Source organism: Tubulanus polymorphus, chromosome 1 (genome assembly GCF_964204645.1).
Source record: "Tubulanus polymorphus chromosome 1, tnTubPoly1.2, whole genome shotgun sequence".
In the NCBI taxonomy this organism is placed as follows: domain Eukaryota; kingdom Metazoa; phylum Nemertea; class Palaeonemertea; order Tubulaniformes; family Tubulanidae; genus Tubulanus; species Tubulanus polymorphus.
Window position 1 is genome coordinate 5331037 of NC_134025.1, and position 25894 is coordinate 5356930.

General features: G+C 35.4%; 4 protein-coding genes across 11 annotated transcripts; 3 read left to right on the top strand and 1 right to left on the bottom strand.

Annotated features, from left to right (window-relative positions):
* The first annotated feature begins 1436 nt into the window (after positions 1-1436).
* Positions 1437-3592, top strand: LOC141913168 (alpha-ketoglutarate-dependent dioxygenase alkB homolog 3-like). Of its 4 annotated transcripts, none has more exons than XM_074804636.1 (8): positions 1437-1522; positions 1907-2076; positions 2156-2187; positions 2282-2329; positions 2418-2610; positions 2776-2985; positions 3063-3161; positions 3241-3592. In XM_074804636.1, exons 2-8 carry the CDS (start codon positions 1909-1911, stop codon positions 3316-3318), a joined length of 828 nt encoding a protein of 275 aa, XP_074660737.1. In that variant the 5' UTR covers positions 1437-1522; positions 1907-1908; the 3' UTR covers positions 3319-3592. The 4 variants fall into 4 exon arrangements, with proteins under 4 accessions (XP_074660737.1, XP_074660751.1, XP_074660744.1 ...); XM_074804643.1 differs by having other exon boundaries at positions 1509-1569; XM_074804650.1 differs by lacking the exon at positions 2156-2187.
* Positions 3593-3874: 282 nt separating this feature from the next.
* On the top strand, positions 3875-9777 carry LOC141903735 (coiled-coil domain-containing protein 81-like). 4 transcript variants are annotated; one of them, XM_074791999.1, is made up of 14 exons: positions 3875-4066; positions 4263-4324; positions 4406-4562; positions 4966-5222; positions 5338-5414; positions 5571-5594; positions 5953-6119; positions 6399-6567; positions 7109-7541; positions 7630-7713; positions 7803-7888; positions 8014-8092; positions 8724-8950; positions 9021-9777. In XM_074791999.1, exons 1-14 carry the CDS (start codon positions 3985-3987, stop codon positions 9283-9285), a joined length of 2169 nt encoding a protein of 722 aa, XP_074648100.1. In that variant the 5' UTR covers positions 3875-3984; the 3' UTR covers positions 9286-9777. The 4 variants fall into 4 exon arrangements, with proteins under 4 accessions (XP_074648100.1, XP_074648110.1, XP_074648118.1 ...); XM_074792009.1 differs by having other exon boundaries at positions 5574-5594; XM_074792025.1 differs by having other exon boundaries at positions 4022-4066; positions 4422-4562.
* A 240-nt stretch (positions 9778-10017) lies between these two features.
* On the bottom strand, positions 10018-22435 carry LOC141902457 (leucine-rich repeat serine/threonine-protein kinase 1-like). The gene is made up of 32 exons (XM_074790193.1): positions 22328-22435; positions 21745-21985; positions 21518-21579; positions 21247-21412; positions 21112-21147; positions 20916-21036; positions 20692-20836; positions 18632-20574; positions 18225-18396; positions 17952-18113; positions 17551-17696; positions 17337-17451; positions 17071-17214; positions 16802-16927; positions 16299-16557; positions 16083-16215; positions 15834-15925; positions 15639-15749; positions 15276-15490; positions 14252-15156; positions 14013-14166; positions 13804-13911; positions 13628-13723; positions 13295-13546; positions 12836-13210; positions 12372-12567; positions 12181-12287; positions 11917-12011; positions 11550-11822; positions 11209-11384; positions 10918-11043; positions 10018-10824 (listed from the first exon to the last, which is right to left on the bottom strand). Exons 2-32 carry the CDS (start codon positions 21935-21937, stop codon positions 10454-10456), a joined length of 7575 nt encoding a protein of 2524 aa, XP_074646294.1. The 5' UTR covers positions 21938-21985; positions 22328-22435; the 3' UTR covers positions 10018-10453.
* A 218-nt stretch (positions 22436-22653) lies between these two features.
* On the top strand, positions 22654-25800 carry LOC141900735 (BLOC-1-related complex subunit 5-like). 2 transcript variants are annotated; one of them, XM_074787762.1, is made up of 5 exons: positions 22654-22745; positions 23775-23885; positions 24020-24052; positions 24928-25286; positions 25367-25799. In XM_074787762.1, exons 2-5 carry the CDS (start codon positions 23777-23779, stop codon positions 25586-25588), a joined length of 723 nt encoding a protein of 240 aa, XP_074643863.1. In that variant the 5' UTR covers positions 22654-22745; positions 23775-23776; the 3' UTR covers positions 25589-25799. The 2 variants fall into 2 exon arrangements, with proteins under 2 accessions (XP_074643863.1, XP_074643869.1); XM_074787768.1 differs by lacking the exon at positions 24020-24052 and having other exon boundaries at positions 25367-25800.
* Positions 25801-25894: the final 94 nt, after the last annotated feature.

The window sequence follows — 25894 nt, forward strand, 5'->3', positions numbered from 1 at the left end:
GGATAAACAGATTATCGTTTTTACACTACATACAACTCTGATACAAACCCCTGTAGAATAAAATACCATTGTAATCCCTGGGTGAAAGTGATTGGTCAAAACAATGCCCAGGGCCCAGTTTCATAAAAAGGTTTAACCCTCGAAAAAGTCTATGGCCGAACCAAGGACTCAATAGTCCATGGTCCCCGCACTAAAACCAGAGATAAACCTGGCCAAATACTCTGGAAAGCGTAGGATTAAGTAATCAATCTGATTTAATACATCATTTTATTTTCACATATCAAATTATTAACTTTTAGCTTAATTTCTAAGATTTTACTAGTAATTTTATTTCTATTGATATTTATGAAACTGTACTAACTTTAAAACCACAAAAGTTACATGTAAGGTATTTTGAAGTTTTTATATACGATGCATTTCCACTACTGCTGATTTATACAATTTACATCAATAGGAAAATAACAAAAATACACAAAGTTATGGAAATATTGATCCATAAAACACCGAAAATTGATGCAGGGTTCATTGAGTGACCAATATTGTAGGCCTAGTATTTTGGCATTAATGCAAACAGGGCACTTTTCCAAAAATTATCAGGAGGGGGACTGCCCGATGCAGGCCCCGATCTGTCGAATTAAGTCTTAAATTTATACATTGTATCATCCTATACTCGTGCGTACCGGTAACCTTAAAATGCAGTTAATGCCTCATCGCAGTTTCCTGCGAAAGAAATAAGTCATGTTGGCAAATTGGTGTGTACATTGTTGTTTTTATCACGAAACAACCCTAAAATAAGTGCATATTCATGTTCTCACAGTAAATTTCGGATAACCGACTATGATCAACAACACTCTATTTTGTTTTATCATATGGTTAGAAAAAAGCCTTGAATCAATATCATGATATACGTAATTGATTTACTGATTTACTTTATAAGAGGTTTTATTTTGTACCTCTAAAATGTTGCATGGTCGTGCGCACCTTAGTTATCTAAATAATTCGCCCCCGAAATTAGCTTCGAGACTCCAATCATTTGACAAACCGACCATGAATGATTACCCCAGGCCTAATACAATCAAAAGCCTCAGCAAGTCGCAGTGGCCACGAGCCGAGATCCAATAGGTGGAATCTGTATCCAATCTATTTTACTATTTTTCAAACCCGCACATCTTGCTGCACGCCAGGCGATTCTGTCATACGATCTTGTTTTTTCTTAGGATATTTTGCAACCAACATATTACTGATTAAATTCTATTATCAATATCTAGAGGACACAGAAAATGAAAAGAAATAGTTTTTTAGAAATACTCTCATCAAATCCTGGCCAATATGTTAGGGCTCTGTGCCGTGGCGATAGATGGGATTCGAACCTGAACTGTTAATCACGGACGGAGCTAGTCCCCCGAAAAGCCAGACTGACATTTTGTTACATTACGTGTGGAGCCATAAACAATTTTGTTTTATTTTCCTTGGACCCGAAGAAATACGTTCCTAACGTCTTCAAATACCAAAAGGATCACAGGTTTGAACACACGATAATAGCCTGATATTCCTCCATTTTATTGTTAGGTTAGAAATAGGGTCTTATTGAACATAGTCCAGGGCTTGTCACAACAACAATAGCTAGCTGGGGTCTAAAATCAAAAAATATTCCATCCATAATCCATTTCGATGGAAGAAGAAGAAGTTGAAGACGAAGAATAAGATACTAGACACTATAACAAGGGGGTGGACGTAGTACCACATAAAATTCATTACCTGGAAGAATGATACCTGGAAGAATGTATGAAATATTTGATTTTGGCCCAAGCTATTGCGGCATTAATGTCCCTGAGAAAAGAAATGATGAATTCAATTTATTGCAAATACTGGTTAAAAGGTGACGTACCGGTATCTTCCTTTTTAGAAATGAATAATGAAAAGCGAAGGAGAGCAAGAGTTCAAGGAGGGTGGTGTCCTCCCACAAATGTGCGGTCCGATAAGGATAAACCAAAATCTCAGCCATGCCCAGCATGGACAAATAAGACAGTTGATAATCCACAGAGCAAAAATTTCACATTCGAAGAACCTGAAGAGGTAATTTGCAATTTGATTGACATATTCTTTATCATTTTTTGTTTTGACAAAAATGATTTGATCTATTCATATTCTGTAGGTAAGAATGAAGCCACCAGAAAAAGTTTTGAGGTAAATCTTAAAATAGCTGAAGATAATCATAATGCCACTCACTGCAACCGTACTATTTCAGTTGAAAGTATTTCTATTGTATTAACTATTCTAGTAAAAGTGGAGTTTATGATCTCAGTGAAACTTCAAATGGGTTATCAAGGTATGATTTGGAAAATGGTGCTTTTCAGAAATACCGGTTTAAAATAAAAAATCGCTTAAATGTTTGCAATATTATTGAGTATTTTTAGGATTCGTTTATTCACCGATTTTTTTAAATCCGACCAAGCCGATTGGATGTTTGAACAGCTCCTCGATGAGCTTCCATGGAAACAACGAAGTCATCGGTTTCAAAGTGAAAAATACTTAGAGCCTCGGTTGACTGCATGGTATGGAGAACTTCCATATACATACTCGGGCACAACTCTACAACCAAATCCTGAGGTAAGTCATCTCTAAAACTCATGTACCGGGTTCTGTTATTCAAATACAGAAGGCTATAAACTGCTTAATTCAGATGATTTGGGACAGATGAAATTGATCGGGTTTATTAGAAATCATATTTCAAATGAAGCGACTAAACGGATTAATTAATTTTCATATTTTCAGTGGTCACCTGCGCTACAAGTTATCAAACAACAATTAGAAGAGAGAACTGGTTATACTTTTAATTCCATGCTTGCAAATTTATACCGAGATGGACATGATAGTATAGATTGGCATTCGGATGATGAAAAATCATTAGGACCAGCACCGGTCATCGCTTCATTGTCATTCGGTGATTCTAGGAATTTTGAGCTACGAAAGAAACCACCGACGGTCTGTATACACGATTCGAAAAGCATAACGGCAATTCAAAACATTGAATGAATTTCATTTTATAATTCATAATGTAGGCGGAGAATGGAGACTATACATATATGGAACATGTTAGAGTTCCTGTTACTCATGGCTGTTTGATCATTATGGAAGGAGCTACTCAAGCAGATTGGCAGGTATAATTTAAAACATCCGATTAGCTCGATATCGTATATAAGATGTTCTATCTGTAATAGAGATGTATTGTTCTTGCAGCATCGAGTTCCCAAGGAGTATCACGACCGTGATCCACGTATCAATCTGACATTTAGAGTAATATACAGTGAATCATAACATTTATGAAAAAATGTACGTCGTATTATCTATATTGGTCACCTGATAGAAATTGCTTTATGGTTTTAGATTTTATGCGCTAAATTATATGGCTAAATTTTCTTAAATTTCATGTACCGGTATGTAAAAAGATCTGTGATAACCTGATTAATTATTGAAACAAACTTAATTAACTTTTCAAGGTCAGATGAATCCAATGGGCAATGGGTGTTATTTCATTTTATGTTTCATTATGTTATTTTTTGAAGCTTTACTATATTTATGCCTTCAATTATCAGAATAAATTAAAGATCTATAGTGAATATGATTGATGTATTTGTCTATTTAATTATCGGTGTTTACTTCATGGAGTGACATGTGTTCAATCTGTCAGAATCATGTTGCGTGTTTGTAAACAAATACGGCCGCACGGAAATTAACGAACCAATCCGAAGATCGCGTGCGATGTCGCGAACTGTCAGTGACGTCACTACCGGGATTTACGAGAATTCCCCTAGCCGAAGTGACAAATGACGTCACTACCGGGAATTACCGGAATTCCCTTAGCAACGTTTATACATGGTTGACACAAATCGAAGGGCATTACTCGATTTACTGAACATAAACTGTATTTAATTCGCCTTCGAAGGCGACGTTGGGGGAAATTTGGGATTGTATGGCGATAAGATGACCGAAGTTATGCAAGGCTTGGTCCATGAGGCCAAACGGTCAAAATTCTCGACGATTGGACCTGATTTAAGCGAAGATGGTAAGATTAAGAATAAAAAAGAACAAAATTAGACCTCTCACACTCAACTCAAGTTAATTAAATGACTGAAACTGACTCATGATGTACGACATGTCGATATAGTATGTGATCCTTTCTCGTAGTCTGATTTTGAGTTGACTTAAAAAACTTTTTCGCAATGAGAAATAGAGGTCTACAATATCTAATTACGTTTCAGATGTTGTTCATGTATGGCAAAATGTTTCTGAATTTATTGAAAAGCAGATGTCAAATTCTAAGGTAAATACATTTTCTGAAAGCTTTCTCCACTAAAATGAGATGAAGATTGCTTAATGTTTAAATCGATATTCTTTATTGAAGGGTGTACACATTCCAGGACTGGGCACATTCTCCTTCAGCCAAAAGAAACTGGATATTGGCAACAACAAATACATTCTCATCCAACGACCGTTATTCATGCTTTCCGAAAAATTCGCCCAAACTCATGGTCTTAATAATACAAAGCATCATACTCCAGGTAAAACCTTTAAGAGTTATACTTTGTAACTTTTTAGCAGGTGAATTAATTTGAGGTGGTTTGACTGAGTTACGCCTATAAACTGCTTACACTCCTATTGTACATAGGCCTATAATGTATTTAACTGACTTGTGGCGCTTTTATGAATACCTGTACATACTAGGCTTTAAAGAGTATTGATTGACTACGTTTTATGACCACTAGTCTACTGTTACTGGTGTTGTCTGTCAATTACCACATTCAAACAAAGAAGATATATTATCAAGTTTACTTGGTCAATCACCTTATCTCACCAGCTTGTTTATTTAATGTCGCCAATCACTGGACATACTATCAAGCAATATCCAATACAAATAAAGGCTAATGTAATATGAATATTGATGAATATCTTTCTCCCATACAGGCCAAATACCTATAGTTCAGCTGAACTTCTCTGCGCTAGCTGCTGAGAGTCCTTTCGATAGAGATACAGTTGAAAGTTGTGTAAAAGAAGTATTACTGGCCCTCAATCGGTCTGTGGCATCAAAACGCAATGTTGAGTTTACATTTAATGGTATTGGTCGTCTTCAACTCAAAGAGTCTAAAGTCAAAATGAAATTCTACAAGGAATTTCTGAACAGTATGGACGGCTCTGGTCGATTAGTTGAATCTTTGAAGAATGTAAGTAAACTCGTTGTCACTGATATAGCCTATATGACGGTTGATAAGATATGGATTTCGAATTGAACCATTAATAAATCATGATGATGTATTGTTGAATAAATTTTCAATTCAGAGACCAGGAACATGTGACTCTGTTATGACTGACAGACCACTAACTAGATCTAGCAACAATACTTTAATCCTTCCAAGGTAGGTGATTTGATTTCTTTTTTAAAAATATTAATACTTAAAACCATTTTCACTAGTTAAAAGGTATCCAATTTCCCATCATTATTTAAGAAGATTCAACATCTGTTGTACCTGTAAAAAATCAAACAGTTTCATAGTAAAATCTATTTTCTTTAGTAGACCAATGTCAAGCCCCACTATGTAAGTTTTATACTATTTATCATAGTTTGTGTCCTTGCTGTCTGTGATTGAATCTATACTGCATTATATATAATAATCCCTTAGTTTTACTCTTAACAACCTTATCTATTTGCTGTTCATATAGTCTTATTCATATCTATTCTGGAAATAATTCCGATTCGACCCTTGGCTCTCATGTTGAATTTCCCTTCTCAGATTCATGTGGAAATTGATAGAATCTAATATCATCGTTTATAACCTGTTGTAAATCTCCTTAAAAAATGCATGATTTCATATCCCCGAGAAATGATTTCAATTATAAGGTCGACTTGAAGTTAGATTTGTTCGTAACCGATGATGAATTATTTTTTCTGTTAAGGATCTCGCAAACTAATGTAAATGAAGATGGTGTAAAACAACAGACAATGCCCACAATTGATGAAGATACTGAACTTGTGCAGCAAACTGCTGAAATATTTCCTGACAATCTGGATGATTGCACAGCTCAATTGCTTAATGTTGAGCACGAAGAAACTGATCGACCAGGTATATTGAAATATTAGTGGTCAGACTGCATGTGTATTAGGTATTTATGTATAAGGATAGACCTATTACAAAAGACCTATTTACAACCCCTTTCTTATTTACTTAACTATATTAATGACCTTAATTGGAAATGTTTTACCTTTAAACAACTGAATACGTTCACAAATTCTTAACAGTAAATTGTTATTGTTCTTGAAAATAACATTTGTGTAGAATTATTCAATCCTATCCTCTACCCTATACAGTCTGAAATTAATTTATTCCTATTTACTTTTGCAGAAAGTCCACAATTGAGCGTAGTTGGAAGTGGCCGAAACTCACGAATGGTTGTTCCAATGGCTCAAGCAACTGCTGTTAGTCTTAATGATGAGATCATTACTGGTAGAATGTCAAAAGCTAGCATACTCAGCAAATCAAGCCCAGCTCCTTTCATGTTTACTGAGGAAGGGTAGGTTTGATTTGGTCAGGCAAACAAATTGGTCTGATTGGAAAGCTTTAATTAGGCTCTGTTAAAAATTGGCTGGCCTTTGCTGACATACTCGCATGTCGGTAGGAATTCAATTTAGTTCCATTTTAAATATTCATTAATCTTTTCTGTTCACCGAGACATGTTTTCAGACTGGGTTCATTGTCTCGCACGCTATATTGTTCATCTAACACCCATCGGGTATGAATAAAACATTCGGTCTAAATTGTTTCCACCCGTGGAAGTTTATATTGAACTCGTTGTCAAGGGATGAATAATTTATCTAATTGGCGAGTCCTTATAAAGGAAGGGAAGTCAGAAGTTGTTCAGATAGTTATACAACCATCTCTGTATATGTAGAACCCTGTTGCAAAATATTTGTCACAATGTCAATGTTTTTGGATTATGGTTGTGATGGTATATTTGAAAGATCATCTACTTCTTCATCGTTTAAGTTAGTCTGATGATTTTCATGGTATCGAAAGTCAGTGGATTTATTTATTATTGTGCTTTTTGTTTTTAGTGGTTTAAAGATTCCTTCTCCACCTGCTGAATTGAAGCCATTACTAACACCGAATCGACCACGAAGTCTATTAGATGAAACAACACGACCTAAAAGTGACATCGCTCATGGATCTAGATTGTTGCCGCTACCGCCCTCTCCGCCTAAATCGGCGTGCGGACATAGCAATGCTGGACAAGAGCTGTGTTACTTATGCCATCAACGAGAGAAGAAAAACATTCCAGTATCATTTACGGAAGAAAGGGAACAACGCGAAAAAGAAGAAGACCGACTTCTGCAACAGTATCAACATCTTCAAGATACTGAAGCTATGTTGAAAGATCAGGCTGAACACGTAGCGAGGAGGCACGAAAATCAGAAAATGGCTGCTTTTAATCTTGGTGTAGCCGAGGGCAATAAGGATAAGGTCAAACAACGCCCAAATTCATTCTATGTAAGTGCATTGAATAATATGTGTGCGATAAATATATGATAGGTAGTTTGCATTTGGTGTGATGTTTTTTCTAATTTTTATCTTTTAGTCATCATATATATTCCAAAAGCGTCCACTCACTCCACCTCGTTATATTAAACAAGATGAATTGCACAAGATGCTTGGTGGTCAGGTAAGTAAGACTGCATATAAAATGTTGTGCAAGCCATTATTCCATTACAAGGCAATCGCCTTTCATTCATAAAATCATTGATATTCTAGGTCAATGCCAAGCGTGACAAATTTGTTAAAACGAGGGCTGATGAAAAATTCCTCGAGCGTCTAGAACAAGTTCAGTTAGCTGAAGAGTAAGTCATTCAATCTACACCAATTCACGTATCTAGGTTTTTCATGGACACGCATTTATATATATGAAATAACCATACATGTACTCATCTAAAATACCATGTACTCATCTAAAATTCTATTGTAGTCTTGCTGCTCAAAGGGAACAATATTTACGCGATAAAGTCGATCAACAAGATCAGTACAAAAAAGCATTATCAGCTCAGGTATTTGATAGAACATCATCTCTAAGATTCCTTCTCTTACTCTAATTTCACCATCTCTATGAATCTTTTCCCCTATGCTTTTATCTAATATCCTTCCTTATAAATGCTTTAATGAGATTTATCCTACAGATTGATATCCGTGATCGGATTCCTCGTCTGCGCCGACTTTCACCTCTTAATCTGTCTAATTCACCGACTAACTTTGAAAATAAGCCTCCGGTAATCACTTCGTTATGTGCACTAAGATGTACACCCATTGCATGCCAGTTAGCTTGCTTGCTTTTCCATATTACTTTTCAATTTATTGTTCATAAGGGAGATGGAAGAATTTTTTGGTTACCAGTTGGTTACCCATGAATAAAATTATAAAATAAAATTATCTAAATACTGCTAAACGCTAAGAATTCTGAAGTTTTGGCATTCTTTTCTTTTACTATTCCATCTCTGTTTGAATAAACCATTCTGTTTTATTTATTCATCTATTTTCCATTTTTAATCAGTTTAAGCCATTTTATTGTATCCTCTAAAATCATTCAAATCGAATCCTTCCATTACATGAGGATCAAATGTAACACGAATTTTCGCTTAGCAGCAGGTAAGCATACGAGCATTTTTCATTGTATAATTTCAGCTAAAATTCAAACCATTGCCATTACCCCCCCGCGAATCAGATTCCCTAGAACCAATTTTTGGCAAGAATGATGTCAATAATGAGAAACTGCTTGACCAGAGGGCTAGAGCTAATGATCTCTACAAGGAACAACTCGATGTTGTCGCACAAAGGAAAAGAGAAGCGATTTTAAAACGACTTCAAGATCAAAAAGAGGAAGAAAATGTCCTCAAAAGAACAAAAGATGAGTGAGTATAAGTGAACCATTTACGATGTTGTTAATGGAGAAAAATATTTAAATCATCGTCTTGTTTTCAGGCTAAAACAGGATCGCGCAACGCGATTTGACCGCTACTATAGCAATCGAAAGAAACTCGAGGCCGATTGGGCGAAATCATACAAGATGAAACTCAATCGCGAACGTGAAGAACGCGAGTACAATTCCACTCCGGGAATACTCGTCCATGAACAATGTGACAAATACCATCGCTGTCGACAATGCAAGCGCCAGTTAATCAATTGTGGCGAATCAAATATCTGGTGTGACTCTCGATATATTCCTGGATCACGACTTATCGTGTAATGCCAAAAACTGTTTGTTGTTTGATTAAAGCTGAATCGTGACTCTATCCACGAAATATTTTAGTTGATTATCAATGGTAATTTCACCCAAATTGTGCGTATTAATTTGCAAAAATTTGAACCATTTTCCAATACCTGCTGGAACATGATTGTCCTAATCTGCTGATTATCTTGTTTGTGTATCATATGAACATGTACATTATTTACATCTGTGATTAAATAAATTTTCATTACGTTTATAAAAAGATTTACATTATTAGTGATACTGAAATGAAGACTGGAATGCAAGCTATCTGTGATTTATATAAACATATATATTGATTTCGTGTGCAGACATTTTCATTTTTGATGTTTTAATTGTGTTATGAAATAAACTAGATCGATTACACTTTATCAATCATTTTCATTTATACAGGCGCATATTGGTGGAATTTGCAACCAGTATGAACATATCACTGTTGTTATTAATAGGTTGATAATAAATATTTTAGTGGAAAGTATTAAGTCAATATCTAATTAGCTTGTCTTATTTTGGGACGGATTCAGCTATTTTTAAGGAGATACTTTTACATTAAGAGGAATGGTGATTCGCCGCAAATCCAGATATAAAAAATGCAGTAAAGGATAAAGATCATATCGTCCCGAGTTATATATCTCTTGACTTATGAAAACACTGATACTAAAATTTAAAGAAACTTATTTATTCATAGCAAATTTTAAGAAAAAGCACGTTTATATAATATGTTATCCATGCATATTTATTAGTACAGCACCTTCTGAAAAAATTGCAATACACAATATTTATCACATGATCAACAATAACTCATTCGATACAAAGTGTATGAAGAGTATTGCTTCAGTAATACCTAATATTTCCTGCATATATGAAAAATATTCATGTATAGAAAATAATGTTTTTTGAAAAGAAAATAATTGAGCTTGAATATTGCATTATCCATATAAAAAACATCTGTTAAAATTATGGTACTTAGCGCAGCTATGGTTTGAATAATTATAAGTAAGAATTTAAATATAATCTGTTATCTGAAAGTTGCAGATATTGTATAAAATCATTTAAAGCACCAACATGATACAAAATTATTACGGGCCTACTACATGAGTGACTTTTTGGCAAGTATGTTCTCTAGAGTACTTATTGACTTACAGGCCTAGTAGTATTGCCAGTCCTCTGAGAAGAATGTTAAGACAAAAATATCGGATTTGTACTTCGGCATTTGCATTTCACGCGGAAATGCTTTGGTCAAACGCATAAGATTTCTGTATCCACGACCTACAGTCAATATAGCTTCTTTAGCATGATAATTCACTTCTTCAGCAGTGCTACCATTCTGTTTCGGAATTACATCTATGATCGGTATCGACAGAATTGAGTTGACATAGTTTTCACATCTTGAGTGACATCGAATAGTAGTTATGGGTCTCATGGTATTCTTATCTGCTATGATGATGCAGCCCCAAGTTGTTCCAATGTATACTTCATTGTAAAGTACATTCAGTGCAGTCACTTGACAATGAGCGGCTGTAAATGAGTTACATATACGGTAAATCTCACTGTAATTTACTAAGAAAATGACTGTGACAACAAATCAAACAGCCAATACATCATATATACCTTGAAGTCTGCCATTGTTTATGTGTTTCTTAATGATATCTTTATTCTCAATTGGAATGCATTTCGAGCAATCTAAAACCGCAACCTTCCAACGTCTTGTTCCATCCCAACGGAATACATGGTTTCCTAAAATAGATAAAGTGCCAACTCATTATTGGTGTTGTCAAAACTACCATAGAATATAACAGAAATCTGCTGATAATCTCACCACTAGTGGTGAAATATCAGCAGATTTCTGTTATATTCAAATTTAATTGCTGAAATATAAAGAGAAAATTCTATTAAATTTACCAGGACAAACATACGACCACAGCGATTTGTTATCATCTGGTGAAGAAACGATGAAGTAACTCTTGACATGCTCATTGATGGGATTGAAATGATTCAAGGTTTTCAATGGCTGTTTCGTATCGTCATAATTCCAGATTTGTATAACTCCTCTATCCTGCCCACACCATATTTCCAGCCTTAAAATGAAAAATGTGCAACAGTATTATTATACAAAATTACATAAATATTCACTTTTTTCTTTAGAATATGACAGTTAATGATGAGATCCCTCCTTGCATCGAAGGTGATTGTATTTCTAGTACTATGGAAGCTCATGTAAATACGATCATTGTTTACAGTACCTTTGTTCCTCAGTAAATGGAAATACAGCAAGACATAAATTTGGTTTTCTTGTGTCTCCAAATCTCTTTAAAATCGGTTCTTGATCAAGCCACTCTTCAAATAACATACACGCATCACCAGAACCAAAGGCATTACAGACAATAAACTGGCCATCTGTCATTGTCAGCAAGACCTGTTGCCGGTCTTTCAAGAACAACATGTTGGTTGCATGATAGGTAGGGTTTTTGTCGACACTCAATGAAAAAGAAAACTTTTCTTCATATTCCTCAAGACTGAAAATAAAGAATGGTACATTTGAGTACAGGCGGTGACTGCAGTGAGTGTATATAATCATATAATTTTGAATAAAGCTCAATATGGACCTACCAGTATATAGACAATGTGCCTCTCTGGCTTGCACACCACATATATTCATTCACCTGGCACATAGTGCAAACCTTACAGTTTAACTCAGTCAGACTCTGAAAATATATAAGTTACTAAACCAAGCTCATAAAATTATGAAACAGTACGCTGAGTGGTAGAAAGAAATCCCCATACCAGTATTTATAGGTAACAAGCCAACTTAGTTCTACCTGCTCTGAATCACACAACATATATTCTCAATGAATTTGAAAGAAGTTACATTACCATAATTGTCCGAGGTTGCTGATTTTCATATGAAATAACTTCCAGAGTATCAGAATTTGAACTTGAGGACGCAAGCCATAAATCACTAGTAACATCAAAATCATCATCTAGAAGTCAAATTAAGAAATTGAAAGTACCGTAAAAAGTAGCAGGAATTCTATACAAATAAAATGACCAAGAGACTAATTTACCATCTGGTAATGTCCTTATGACAGTAACTGCAGAATTGACATCGACTTTTGTGGGGAACGACACAGCTGACATCATGTGACAAAACTGAGGATTCTTGGAAATTTGATGAATCTCTTTCGCGGATGGTCTATCATTAGGTTCATCGCACCAACACAGAGCCATCAAATCCAAAATGTGTGTAGGAACATTCCAGCACTGGAATAAACCCATGTCATCACCTCATTTATATTGACTGCATATCAGTTTGGTTTTTTCTCTTGATACAGTGGCGCAGGAACCGTAGCGACTACAGCGGCGAAAGCCACGTCAATAATTTACTGAATAACGTTTCTATACTATGTTTTTGACGAAATTTAAGTAAATTCGCTGCAGCAATATTAGGATCTGTAAAAAAATGGCAATTGGCCGCGGCAATCGAAAATTGCTTCCAATGCCCCTGTGATATTCCACATTTAAACATTACCTTGTTAGATAGAAAAGGTCGAGCATTATTCAGTATAGCTGCTTTAGGCTCCTCATTTTCATACGGCTGGCGTAGTGTCAATAGTTCATATATGAACATTCCAAATGAAAAACAATCGACTTTTTCATTGTAACAGTCTTCACCCATGTGTCTAATGATTTCAGGAGCCATATAACCAGCAGTTCCCGCATAGCCTTTAGAGCTTTGGGTTTGAATAAATCGACTGATACCATAATCGGACAGTTTCACACTTACGGCCATCATTGGATCAAAATCCTGATGTGGTAGAGGCATCGACCAAACCATGACATTGCTCGATTTCAAATCACGGTGGTGGATACTCTTCGAATGTAGGTATTCCAAAGCAGATGAAATCTGTAACCAGTATTAGAGATCAGTAGACTGAATGCGTTGATGTATTCAAAATGACAAAATCGGTAAGAAAATATTTTTCTTTACCTTGATGATTATTTGACTAATAGCAAATACAGGTAAAGATGCGCCATTCCGCATAAAGTTTTTCAGAATGCTGGACAGCTCACCACATGGTGCTAATTCAAGAATTAAACTGACTGGGTGAACACATAAGCCAATATACTTGACTATGTGCTCATGATTTAGCTGGGTCATAATGCTGCATTCATGACGTGCAAACAGATATGATTCACAAGCTCGACGTAAAGGATCTCTATTCAATCTGTCCAATTTGGCCTGCAACAAACCCATACTTTTCCATTAACAAGCAGTACAAAATGAATGACCAATCATGACTCAACTGCTTTCTTACGGTACCTCATATTCATTGCGCGCTGTAGCATCAGCAGTTCTACCTGGGTGTACAAGCTCAATCAATTTCCATGCAACTTCCACAGAAGTTTTCTCTGTTTTCTATAATACAACAACTAAACCCTGGATTCACTTATACCAAGGTTATGTGGAAATAATATTCACAAAAATATTATACATACATTGAGCGTAGCCTTATAAACTACGCCAAATCCTCCACTGCTTAAAAGCTTCTCCCGCAGGAGTTTCTTATTACTGATCAGTTGGCTATCGGGGAGATCCAGAAAAGCCTGAAATACATATATACTGGCATGCTTATAAGCCATTATAATATGTGGAACATTACATCGAAATGAAAACATTTTGTGTTGTTCGAAAAACAATGCCTTACTAAATCAGGTGCAAAGTGATACCAGTTTCGAATGTCAACTGTACATGGATCAGCTAGAGAATCATGCACTGGACAAACAACAGAGCGGCATGATTGGACGTGGTCTATACAGTATTCTACCGTAAAAACATACAGGTTCTTGGTTTGCTTTTCACTACAAAGAAATGAATGTCATACAGTTAGACACATGTCGTGTATGTATTACAATGTATCGCGATTGAGACAAAGTGGTCACTTACTTGTTTTGACAATCATCATATTTTTCCGAATTCAAATCAGCTTGGTCATTCTTGTTGAATATTGAACTAACTCCTACTGTTAACTTTTCACTTAGTTCATTCTGACAGGTATGTTGCATGCAACAATTTATACAGGGTACAATTCTGAACACCATATTCATCCCATCACTCATCTGTCTGAATCGACCATTGACATTTGGATACCAGTCCTCAAGAAGGTTGTCAATGCACAACACAATATTTGCTAGGATCTTGGTGGAGTAGCAGTGATCTTGGTGGATGAAAATAGGCTTTGAATTCTCACGATAGAACTGCATTTCATAATGTGGAATCAGAATCTCAAGGACTGAATACTTTTTTAAGTTCAAACATTGATGCTGGCTTGAATTGTCAGTATCCACGCATAAGACCATATTGCGCTTGTGATAGTCAAATAGAGGACTGCATGTATCAGAAGTAATCTCTCGCACCAAAACAATCGAACGACCAAACAACACTAGTTCAAGACCAGTTTGATAGCAGAGCCACTCTGCTTTTCCAGATGATGGAATCAAATTTTGAATATCATCTGGAATGACATAGAGCTGAGAAATATTTGATGTCATTGGTTCATCGCCGAGTAGTCTTGTAATCAACCGTGGCCAAAATCCACTCGGAAAGTATGACATTAGATATAGCCGAATCATAGATGCTGCTGGATTGAGTTTACATGTTTTCTTCAACATGTGTGAAGCTGCTTCAATAGACACACCACTTGAAGACCTTGGCTTCAAATCTGAAGCCACCGGCAAAGGAACATAGAATTTCGTTCTTTTCTCTCGTGAAGAACCAGATAACCTGGTTACTGCTGTCAATCTTGAAACATCAATTGACTCACATTTGTAAGGGAAAACCTTGAGTGGAATCTGAAAGTGACGAGCGATACATTCACACAAATGAAACCTTAAGATGGAACATCTAAGATTCTAAACCATGGTGATTTTCAATCCGACTTCTTTTGCATTAAGGTTTATGAAGCACTTACCCAAGATTCTGCAATCCCAGTAGGGTCATTACTAGACAGCTTATCTATCAATTCTAATTCTGTTGGTAAAAGAGGCGCGATAAGGAAATGCGACTCATCATACTGTAAAGCCAGTTCAAATTTACTCAAAAGACTGATCACGTATTTGTGCATATCCTTGTGATTGTACTTTGAGTCTTTGAAATGCAGCACCAGATTATCAATGTGCATCTTCCCTGAAATCAAAGAATTAGGAAAAATCAATTCAAAATGATAAAAAGAGTGCAAAGAATAGACATGTGGTAGATACATTATTTTTGTCATCAGCTAGATAGATAGCTTACAGAGAAGAAAAAGTAGGATAAAACCAGTAAGTGAACTTACAACTTTGACCAATGGTTGGAGACATCATTGTGGCTAACATATCACATAACCACTGTGGGTCCAAAAAATACCATTTGCTCAATGACGGATCATCGTAATGAAGAATTACACCTATGAATACAATATGCTACTTATCTAAATTACCTTTACTACATATACCGACTTTGCCTTAAATGTATCTGATCTTTGCATTACCATATGAATTCAAGAACTTTGTGGCCTGTCTGAGTTCATCAGGGTCAAATGACTTGCGTTTACGTATGCGCATTTGGTCTTGGATTTCAGCTCTAACAAAATAAAAACATTTCTTAGGCCTGGATGATTGAATGTTTTAAATGGGATGTCAAGTACCAGAATTCGTAAGCCTTTATGGAGACCTTTGATAAATGCTTTGTACTTGTGACCCAAGACTAATCAAAGTATCGACTCTATCTATATACCCACTTGTATCTACTTTCTTCAACAATTGGTATCAATGATTTTTTGGATCTATCATTACTGATTGCAACAACAATGTCTTCAAGATCAACATACGATTGTGGAATTTTTTGACCAAGAAGCGGTTGTCCAGTCCCATCTATAAAGGTAACATTGTAATCTAATTTAATCTAATTTAATGTACATGTAAATGGAAGATATTGCTATATCATTTAAAATTACCTTTTTTACTTTTAATTGTTGTTTGAATAAGTGAGGAAAGTTGATCAATCATCTTATTCCCACCAAAGATTGAACTTTTGCAACAAATTTCAATATGGCCAACAACAACTGGAAGTCCCTCCCTTGAAGGGTCTGCAATCTTCACAAATCTCTCATTAATTTCTTTGTCAATGGATATTAGAAGATTTTCCACCTTGTTACTCGGGATCAAATCTTTGTACGTTCCCACAATAATAACTGGAGAATTTGAAGCTCGTGCCTAATATGAAATAACATACACGTACCGGTAACAAAACAGAATACAAAATTCTGAAGTTGAATGTGAGATATAAATTCTGGAATATACTGTTCATTGCATTGATTTTTCATATGTTACTCTTAATAGGGTATACTCAGATCATAGTATACCGGTATAAGAATATAAACCAGTATACCCTGGTATAGACACAAGATTTCTTCCATAACTATTTTTAGCAAAATGTAACTTTAAATAAGAAATTTACCTGTATGTTAACAAGCCACTGGTGGACATCCTTAAGACCATCATCGAGATCTTGTGAGATATTCCAAACAACTACATATAGAGCCCTTGAGGAAAGGAAGTACTGATGGGTTGCATAAAAATTTTTCTAAAAAAAAAAAACAATACATGTACATGCATATGCAACATAAAGCTTGGATTTTTTATTGTGAGTGGTCAGCGTGAATTAAGAAGTGGTTTTTGTAAGCTTTATCAAGCAATTTCTAATGTGTATGGATTAAAGAAATATACCTGGCCTCCAAAGTCCCATGTGCGAATATGGACCTTATCGTGTTTCATAATAAGAGTATTAATGTCAACCCCATCGGTAGGGACATAATTCCCTGACTTTTCTTTTCTCTTCACTTTTTCAAAACCTAGGCGTTCAGCTCTAGTCTTGAACGTGTAAAATAAACATATGCATGCATTAAATAATGTACAAGTATGGATAAACTAAGACACAGTTGAGATTAATTGGTCAAAACGGATTTAATCAATGGAAAAAGAACCTTCGACACCTTTTGAATAATCTTTGAATTATGCTCACGATGCCTCAGCTGTTCAAGCATTGCTGTCTTTCCAACTTTCTGTGGTCCAACCACCATCATAGTAAGTCTATTGTATACAGTTTCCCTACAAGACAGAATATTCAAGACTCCTAAAATGTAGGTTTCTAGACATTAATTCTCAAATGTATTATTCGAATACGAAAGAATTCATTTCCTAACTCACTGTAAATGCAGCGACTTCAGATACCCTCGAATGAGGGACGTTTCACTTTTCTCCTCAACCAGATGTTTCAACTGACCGGTAAGGAAGTGGCAACCTCCCAAATCAATATTCCACAAATTAGGCAACTCTCCAATTTCAGTGGGCAGCTGCAGATGAATTAAAAGTAAATTCTGATGTAAAATTACAAATCCATTCACATAATTCCCCACGATTGCCATATCAACAAATGTCAATGAACTATTTTTCCGCACGCTATGCAAAATAGAGCACAAAGAGACAATCAGTTGGAACATTGTATCAATTAGGCAAACTTAATTTAAATTTCATCTGTAATGAATTTATAAACAGGCACTGGTATCAAAAATGCATTCAATCAGTACAATACATTTGAAAATGCTTACAGTTTTGATCATTGTCTGTTGAAGAAGTAACTGATTTAATGATTTCATACGTCCAATTTCCTTAGGTAATTCTGTTAAATTTGGATTCTGACTAAGGTCAAGAGTTGATAAGTTTGGAAATAAGAGTGGCTGAGACTTCATTAAATCCGCATTAGGTGGGAGCTAGAAAGATAAATTATATATAGAATGGAGTCCTAAAGAGCACATTTTTTGAAATTGATAAAAACATAGTTTATGTAACAATTCAAAACCATTTATGACCGCAAGAATTACCTGTTCCGTTTGAGACCATTTTGGATTAGGATCCACTACAAGTTGAATATGGGAAAGCTGCCTATTGGCATTCAGGGACAGAGTATGTAAATCTTTAAACACATCCTGTGACCGGTGCAGGCATTTATAATTCAGTCGGCTGACTCTTTCCGATTCCATACTACACCTAGATCTTAATTTGGACAAAAATACAGATATAGCCTACCACACTTTCTATGCAATCTACAGTGAAAGTTGCATAAATCTAGGATCCATTTCATACACAGGTAGTAAAGTATTAAAACTTTTATGAGGCAAAAATGTACAGCAGTAGTTAACCAGAAAGCTGTATCTATATGTATGTACATTATCAAATGTGGATGTGCAGATTAATGAGAAAATTGAGATATTACATCCAAATGACTTACCTTGCTGTTGATGATAGCGTGCTTGATCTCTTCTTCATTTCCTTCTCAAAACATTCCAAGTCAATGTAAAACATTCCTGGATATGACATGATTTCAGTTATCGAATTACTAGAAAGGTCTAATTTCTCAATATTTGGAGGATAACTGGATGGATGGCCAACTTCAGTCAGATTGTTGTGACTCATATTGAGTACGGTCAGCTTAGAAGCCAAACAAGGTAAACTTTGTGGTATCTTCATGAATTTGTTATGTGACAAATTCAGTTCAGTAAGTTTAGAATGAGGGCTATCATCTGCATTAGGGAGTTCATTTGAGTCTTCTATATGAACTATTCTTGATTCCCAAATGTTATGTCTTTCAATGTCTTTCCAGTTCAAAGTCTTTGACATGGAGCGACTACTGGCTGAAAATTGTTGTCTTGGAATACTAGATGTATCTAAGCGTGTATCTTCAGTATGTGCTGTTGTGACTAGAGAATCATTATCTGTAAGTTCTATTTCTGGTAGATTTCCACACACATTTCCTTTGAAAGAACAGAACTTCTTTTTTGGCAAGTCACAAAGCTGATTTTCTGATAAGTCCAGCTCTTTCAAACTTGGAGCTGTCCACATTTCCCCAGGAACTTGTGTAATTTCATTATCTGACGCATCAAGTTTAGTGATAGCCGACATGTGACTGAAGAGCCAACATGGTAGAGTTTTTAAATGATTCTCCGCCAAATGTAATTCTGTCAAACAAGTTGGGTAATAACCAGGAAGGAATTCTGGCAATTCCTTAATTGCATTTCCCGATACATCCAGCACATGAAGAGAAGCCAAACTAAAGATATAATCAGGAATATAATGAAGACGGTTGTCAGAGATGCATAAACGTGTTATGCTATACAAGGCAAAGGTAGATCCAATTGATTTGTTAATTCCAGGATTATGATGTGTAGCTGCATCAATCAACCATTCTTTCAGCCATTCTTCTTTTTCGATGTCTCCCCTTTCAATTCGCAATTTAGAAAGAGGTAAATTATCATTGCGCCAGTTCACTGCAACTGGAACTCTAGGATAGACCTCATCTTTGAATTGTGTAGATGGAATACTTTCTGTTATGGCATTCATATCCTCAGATTTTTGCAGCAATGCAAATTTGAGAGCTTGTTTGTTGATATGGTATTCTTCATCTTTAAATGTTTTGTACTTCAGTAATGTTGAAATCATGTTTGGATGAGGCCGACTAATAGCGACACTTAATTGACAATCATCATAATCTTGAGCTCTATGCGCCAATAGCAGATCCATCATATCCAGGTCACAATTCCATGCAGCCACCAACAATGGTGATTTCAGTTTTTCTCCATCAACCTGTGATTTGTTTGGGTCAGCACCATGCTTTAACAAAACCTCAGCAACTTTCATTGACTGACGTTTCACAGCAGAAAACAATGGATTTTTGCCATTGTAATTCGGTTTGACTGGATTAATTTTCTTGGCTGGTAAATCAGGTAATTTGATATCGTCTATATCATCTAAAGAAATTACATCGATCTGACCTTTCTCACTCTCAGAATACTCTGATGAAGGATTTTCCAATTTGCTGTCTTCAGATTGAAAACATTCATCAGAATCTTCGAGCATGCTAAAGGCATCAGGCTCTTTATCATCCTTTGAAATTACTGGAACTTGAAAACTGAGAAGAACATCAGCATTTTCCGCTTGATTATTTTCGCACGCAACTTGCAGAGGAGTTTTCTTCTCTTTATTCTCTGTGTTGATATCGAATGGAAAGTAGTATTCATCATCATCTATAGTGTAGATGTGCATGTCCTGATCATAATTTCCAGCAAGTTGATAGTCCAATAAATATTTGAGTACTTTTGGATCACCCTCAGAGGCTGCTATGTGAACTGGTAGGCATCCGAAATTATCAGCTATATTTACACTGGCTGGAAATCTCTGCAAAAATTTAGTTCCTTTATTCATAATACACCTATTATATATGTTTTCTATGTAAATTGTAGGAATTGATGGAAAGCATTTTCTAGTAAGATAGAACTTGAATAGTGAACTTACAGACAACAATACATGAAGCAATTTCTTTTTGTGTTTACAAGCAACATGAATTGGTAACTGGCCAGTTGTTGCATGAGCAATAGATAAGTCTGCACCTTTTCCAATGAGCAAGACAACAGTATCAAACATATTTGCATCGCAGGCGCTGAAATCAAGTACCGGAATTAAAAATAAAATGATGTGGAGATATAGAAATTAGACATTAAATTAAACTAAAAACATACTTATATAGTAGAGTTGCTGTGTTTCCTATTTGTTCGTTAATAAAAGTATCAAAATCAAGTATTTGGTCGGCCAAATCATTAGCAGTTCTCACATCACCATTTCTGCATGCATCAATGAATTCTGTAATCAATCAAATGAATGAAAATGAATACACTAAAATAGGAGTAATGATATTGACACATTTGATAAACTTACGTTGTTTGCAACTATTCAGTTTTTCAGTTCTTTGCACTAAAAATCAAATAAAAAGTACAGGTCATTAGTTACACTCATAAGCCTATAGCCACATGGTCATCGCATTCAACAAATTCTGTAGCATGAGTGACTCACTTATCTCTTCTTGGATGAGATTGATGATATCATAATAACCATTACATTTTGCTATGTCTTCAGCTGTCAGTGAATCGCCATTTTTCAATGCCAGGTCAATGTCATACAACAACAAGCATTTCACCAAATCAAACTTATTTTTTGTGACAGCTAAGTGCATTGGTGTCTAGGGGAAAAATATACAAAAAATTGAATATAGAATTTACAAACATAGGAACAGTGAGAATCAAAACACCTGACTCGAGACAACAGAGTAATTCTCCGATCTCACCATATCTCTGATAAATCCACAAGTTTCTTCATCGTAAAGATCACTTGCCAGATTTGGCTCAGCTGAAAAGGTAATAAATCATGAATAATAGATGTCATCAATCTGACTATATCATAGGGAACAGGGTGTATCACTATCTTGCAGTTCAAACTTATGCAATCAATGAATAAAGGGGAATCAGTGTAGGACACATTTTACATGAGACTAAAATACCGGGAAACTCTCACCTCCACATTCTAGCAGTTTCTTCAAACATCGACTGGAATTATGCTCTATGGCTTTTAATAAAGGGGTGAAGCCATGGTCATCTGGACAGTTGATTTTTTGAAGTGATTTTTCTTGTGTTAAACAACGTTTTAGGAAATCAAAGTCATCGTATTTTGCTGCCTGGTGCAAAGCGTCACACGTGAATTCATCCATGGTTGTATTGCCAGTTCAAAATTAGATGCATCATACAGAACTACACAACTGAAAGTGGATATTATGCTGCCCTCTATATATGATAAGATAGGTTTTAGGGACCACAGATCTCATCGACTAGGGGGTCGATCTAACTGCAGTTTGGGTCACCTATCCACTTGGTGGCACTAGTGTTATTAAAGAATAGTGTTATGGTAAGGTTAGGTACATAACCATTAGGGACACCTAAACTGCAGTCATACCTTAAATTGATTTTCATTTTCAAAAAGTCGAACCGAACGAACGTCGTTCACATTCCACATGTTCCATAGAGGCTTAAGATCCATTAAGAAAAATACACAGAGATAAGGAATAATTACGCAAAAACAAACACCTTTTTTCAAACCTTACCTAACTAGTCGGTTATTACATAGAACTATTCCGTTATAGTTCTACGGACTTGGGCCATAGTCCTCGAATACGCACTCGCAGTATCATTGGGGATTCCCCAGATTTGTTTCCGGGTTCATCGTTGGCGTAGATTTCTCCGTCGTGATTGAATTGGTGTATGTTGGAAAAATGTTGTAGAAATGTTGTTAAAATGAATTATGAATATCATCATTGATACTGAAATAGATATTCCATAGATATTTTGAATAAAAAAGATATTCTAAGGGATTCGAATCGAATCAGCTATAGCATGACGTCACGGATTATGTATCATGTAAGATAATACCCGCTCGTCTACTTGTGACAGATACCCGGAAATGAACCAAAATGAACGGAAAATAATGTTTTGGCATTTTGAAACAGCTCAAAATAGACTTAAGTAAGTCTTTTAGGTCATTGTTCTAAAAAATCATAGTGCAAATCAGGTAAAAGTGCAGATCCGCACCTCTCCGCGTAAACGGTTCAATCAATTACATTAAAATCATTGTTTCAGATTCAAAATGTCATCAGCAATTCAGTACATTGCCATTGGCTAATTTTAAGATATCTTCACTACTAGAGAGAGTAGAAAGATTTTAGCCTGGATTCTGTCATTCAGCAGATTGCGTCAATCACGAGAGGTGCGGATCTGCACTTTTACCTGCAAATCATTATTAGAATCAAGGCATTTCGAGAAATTGATTATGTTCAGGCGCTCTACAAATTTTTATTTACTCAGTGAAAAAAGTGGAGTATATCTATTTTCATTTTGCCTTTTAGCTTATTAATTATATTAAGTAGAAGAATTTGGTATTTAGAGTTTAGTATAAGCTATTTTGCCTTTACTTAAAAAGATTAAATGTTTACAATTAGGGTTTAAAAAAGGGTTATTTTTTAGGATCAGTATTAATTAGGGTAATAGGGTTAGCCTAAAGCAGTTAGGCCTACTAAATCAATAAACGATGTACAGGTTCCTCTTCAACATTTTCTGGAACCATACCAATGGCCAGATACTGATAGACTAGGGTAAGCATTAGATTTAAGGCTTATGGGAAGGTCTATGGTTGGGGCTAGGTTGAAGCGAAGGCCATAAGTAATTGTGAGTTCTGGCAGCTAGGAACTATTATTATGGTCTTGTGGACGTGGTAGAATGCTACATTAGCACACATGTAGGTGGTGGGTTTCAGTTCCAATTTATCATGATCTCTGATGTTTTTTTAAGATTTCGTTAGTCTAGCTCCTTAGTATTTATGTCACGTGTGCAACATTAGTAACCAATCAATAAGCTATTGGCAAAATATATACGTTCTACTATTCAAATAAGAATTTCCATATTTGTTACGTTTTTGAAGAGTCGAGAATTTAAGACTAAAATAAATGAAGGATCACATTTTTATTTCATTTGATAATTATGAAATTGATTTTACAGCGATGGGGGCAGATCAGAGTATACCGGGAATGCCGTCTACTAACCTCAAATCACAACGAGATGAAGATATTCCTTACACATCTTACTCTATCAGTAAACCAATTGATGGAGGTCAGTAGTGCAAGGTGTGCTTGTAAATATGAATAATTATCTTTTTTTGTAGATTGCCGGTAATTGAATGTTGTTGCAATTTCGTTGTTGATTTATCCACATTTTAATTTTGTTGAATATTTTGCATTTCTCAGTGCCTAATATCGATGACAAGGTTTTGCCGAAAGGTACATGTATGACAGAATAACTGGCACCATAATAGAAAATGCCGCCTAAATATAAAAACCTTACATATATTTATTACACAGTGTCATTCTATTTCCATCCTCTTGGGTTTAAAGGTTCTTTTTGATAATTCCATCTTTCATATCATATATAATTTCGAACCTAAAATTTAGTGAATTTGAGAGTAACCTTGCACTTCACAGTATAGACTAAGCAATTATAGTCATACACTGATAGGCATGCACAAAATTTACTTAATTGCTACTTCATTGCATAACTATGAATTTCCTTTGATTTAAGATTTAACCAAACTCCTAACTTTTCGCTCATAGTAAGAATTTAAATATAGAACTTTTCAATTCAGTGCAATCAACTTGAAAATAATGTCATAATGATATTGCTGGCTTTGATTCAACTCGGTGTAACAATCAATTAGGCCTAGCTGTCCAAGAAGAATCGTTCATAAATTATGATTTAGTCTGAAAAACCAGTTTTGTGTGGTTGGTGGAAGTTGGTTGATGATCCTGGCAGATTTGGTTTTTGAATGGATGATCCTGCAATACTGCTATGAATGAATAATTTATTCCATTCCATGTTCCGTAAACTCGATTTCATTGAATGCATAACTGATGATTTCATTGCGATATATAACTGCTTTTTGATGCATGCATTCAATCTATATTTATAGAATGCATTTTGGAAGCGTAAACTTAGTAATTTGAAGTTACACTGTCTGTATAATGTGCATTTTTGAAATAGTTTTTTCTATTCTTTGGCTTTATATTAACTCAATTGTAGTTAAAATGTCCTTTTAAGTATATTGATAATGTATTAAGAATGCATAGTGAAGACTCATACGTATCTTATCACATTTCAGACACTCCCAGGCATTCTCCTCGGATGCACCTTAAATCTCGCGGACATTCTCCTTCTGGCCGTGAAAAAGACACAAGTACGACACATAATCCTTTAAAACACGATATAGTCGTTGTAGCGGAGGGAAACTCAGATACTAAATACTCTGATAATGAACTGAAAAAAATCGAAGACATTCCTGTATTCTTGCCAATAATGAAAACGTCATTGAATTTGCCCAATATGCGAGATGTGGACTTATTGGATAAAATCGATGCTAGGCAAATGTTACTGCTTTGTGTACGGTACCAGGAACATTTGAAACACTGCGCAGAGGCGACTACATTCGATCAAAATGCCCTATGTGTTAGAATCAAAGAGGTATGTTTACTAGTTTTACCCCATTATGAAAAGATGGTCACGTATCCGGTTTCAGCAATCATGTCGGTTGATTTTTGCAGATTGATTTTGCCATTCAAACACTGAATAATATGTTAACTGAACGACAGAAGAAATACGCGAAATATGCGGAACAGATTCAAAAAGTTGGCGAAGTGTCTTCAGTGCTGACACGTGTGAAAATGCATGTTGATGAACTAATCCCATTAATGGAACGATTAAATAGTGTTTTACCTCCCGAGGAACAACTCGAACCATTTGTTATGAAACCACCGAGGCCATGATCATTGTTAGAGATGGATATATTTTCCACGTTAAAAAATGGCAGAAAATCTACATTGCTTAGATTCTGGCATATGCAAGGATGATTATGACCATCAATGTATATGGCTGTATTGGTTCAAATAAACATTATCCAGCATAAGTACAGTTTACCAGTTTATCTGTTCTTTAATCATACTACATGAATAAGGATATGAAATAAAATGTATGAATTTGTTTAACTAATGAATATCTTTTTATTCATGGTGCGGGTATGTATCTTTAGTTTCACTATCAGTCATGGAATACCGGAGCCAGCTTCTTGTACC

Excerpts from the sequence above, each read along its gene's own strand:
- LOC141913168 (XM_074804636.1), top strand. The coding sequence starts at position 1,909 with ATGAATAATGAAAAGCGAAGGAGAGCAAGAGTTCAAGGAGGGTGGTGT. Across the intron at positions 2,611-2,775 it reads CTCTACAACCAAATCCTGAG|TGGTCACCTGCGCTACAAGT; the intron begins GTAAGTCATCTC and ends TCATATTTTCAG. Across the intron at positions 3,162-3,240 it reads CTACTCAAGCAGATTGGCAG|CATCGAGTTCCCAAGGAGTA; the intron begins GTATAATTTAAA and ends TTGTTCTTGCAG.
- LOC141902457 (XM_074790193.1), bottom strand. The coding sequence starts at position 21,937 with ATGGATGAATTCACGTGTGACGCTTTGCACCAGGCAGCAAAATACGAT. Across the intron at positions 21,413-21,517 it reads GTGGATTTATCAGAGATATG|ACACCAATGCACTTAGCTGT; the intron begins GTGAGATCGGAG and ends TTTTTCCCCTAG. Across the intron at positions 15,491-15,638 it reads TCCAACCATTGGTCAAAGTT|GGAAGATGCACATTGATAAT; the intron begins GTAAGTTCACTT and ends CTTTGATTTCAG.
- LOC141903735 (XM_074791999.1), top strand. The coding sequence starts at position 3,985 with ATGACCGAAGTTATGCAAGGCTTGGTCCATGAGGCCAAACGGTCAAAA. Across the intron at positions 4,067-4,262 it reads ACCTGATTTAAGCGAAGATG|ATGTTGTTCATGTATGGCAA; the intron begins GTAAGATTAAGA and ends ATTACGTTTCAG. Across the intron at positions 4,325-4,405 it reads AGCAGATGTCAAATTCTAAG|GGTGTACACATTCCAGGACT; the intron begins GTAAATACATTT and ends TCTTTATTGAAG.
- LOC141900735 (XM_074787762.1), top strand. The coding sequence starts at position 23,777 with ATGGGGGCAGATCAGAGTATACCGGGAATGCCGTCTACTAACCTCAAA. Across the intron at positions 23,886-24,019 it reads CAGTAAACCAATTGATGGAG|TGCCTAATATCGATGACAAG; the intron begins GTCAGTAGTGCA and ends TGCATTTCTCAG. Across the intron at positions 24,053-24,927 it reads TGACAAGGTTTTGCCGAAAG|ACACTCCCAGGCATTCTCCT; the intron begins GTACATGTATGA and ends ATCACATTTCAG.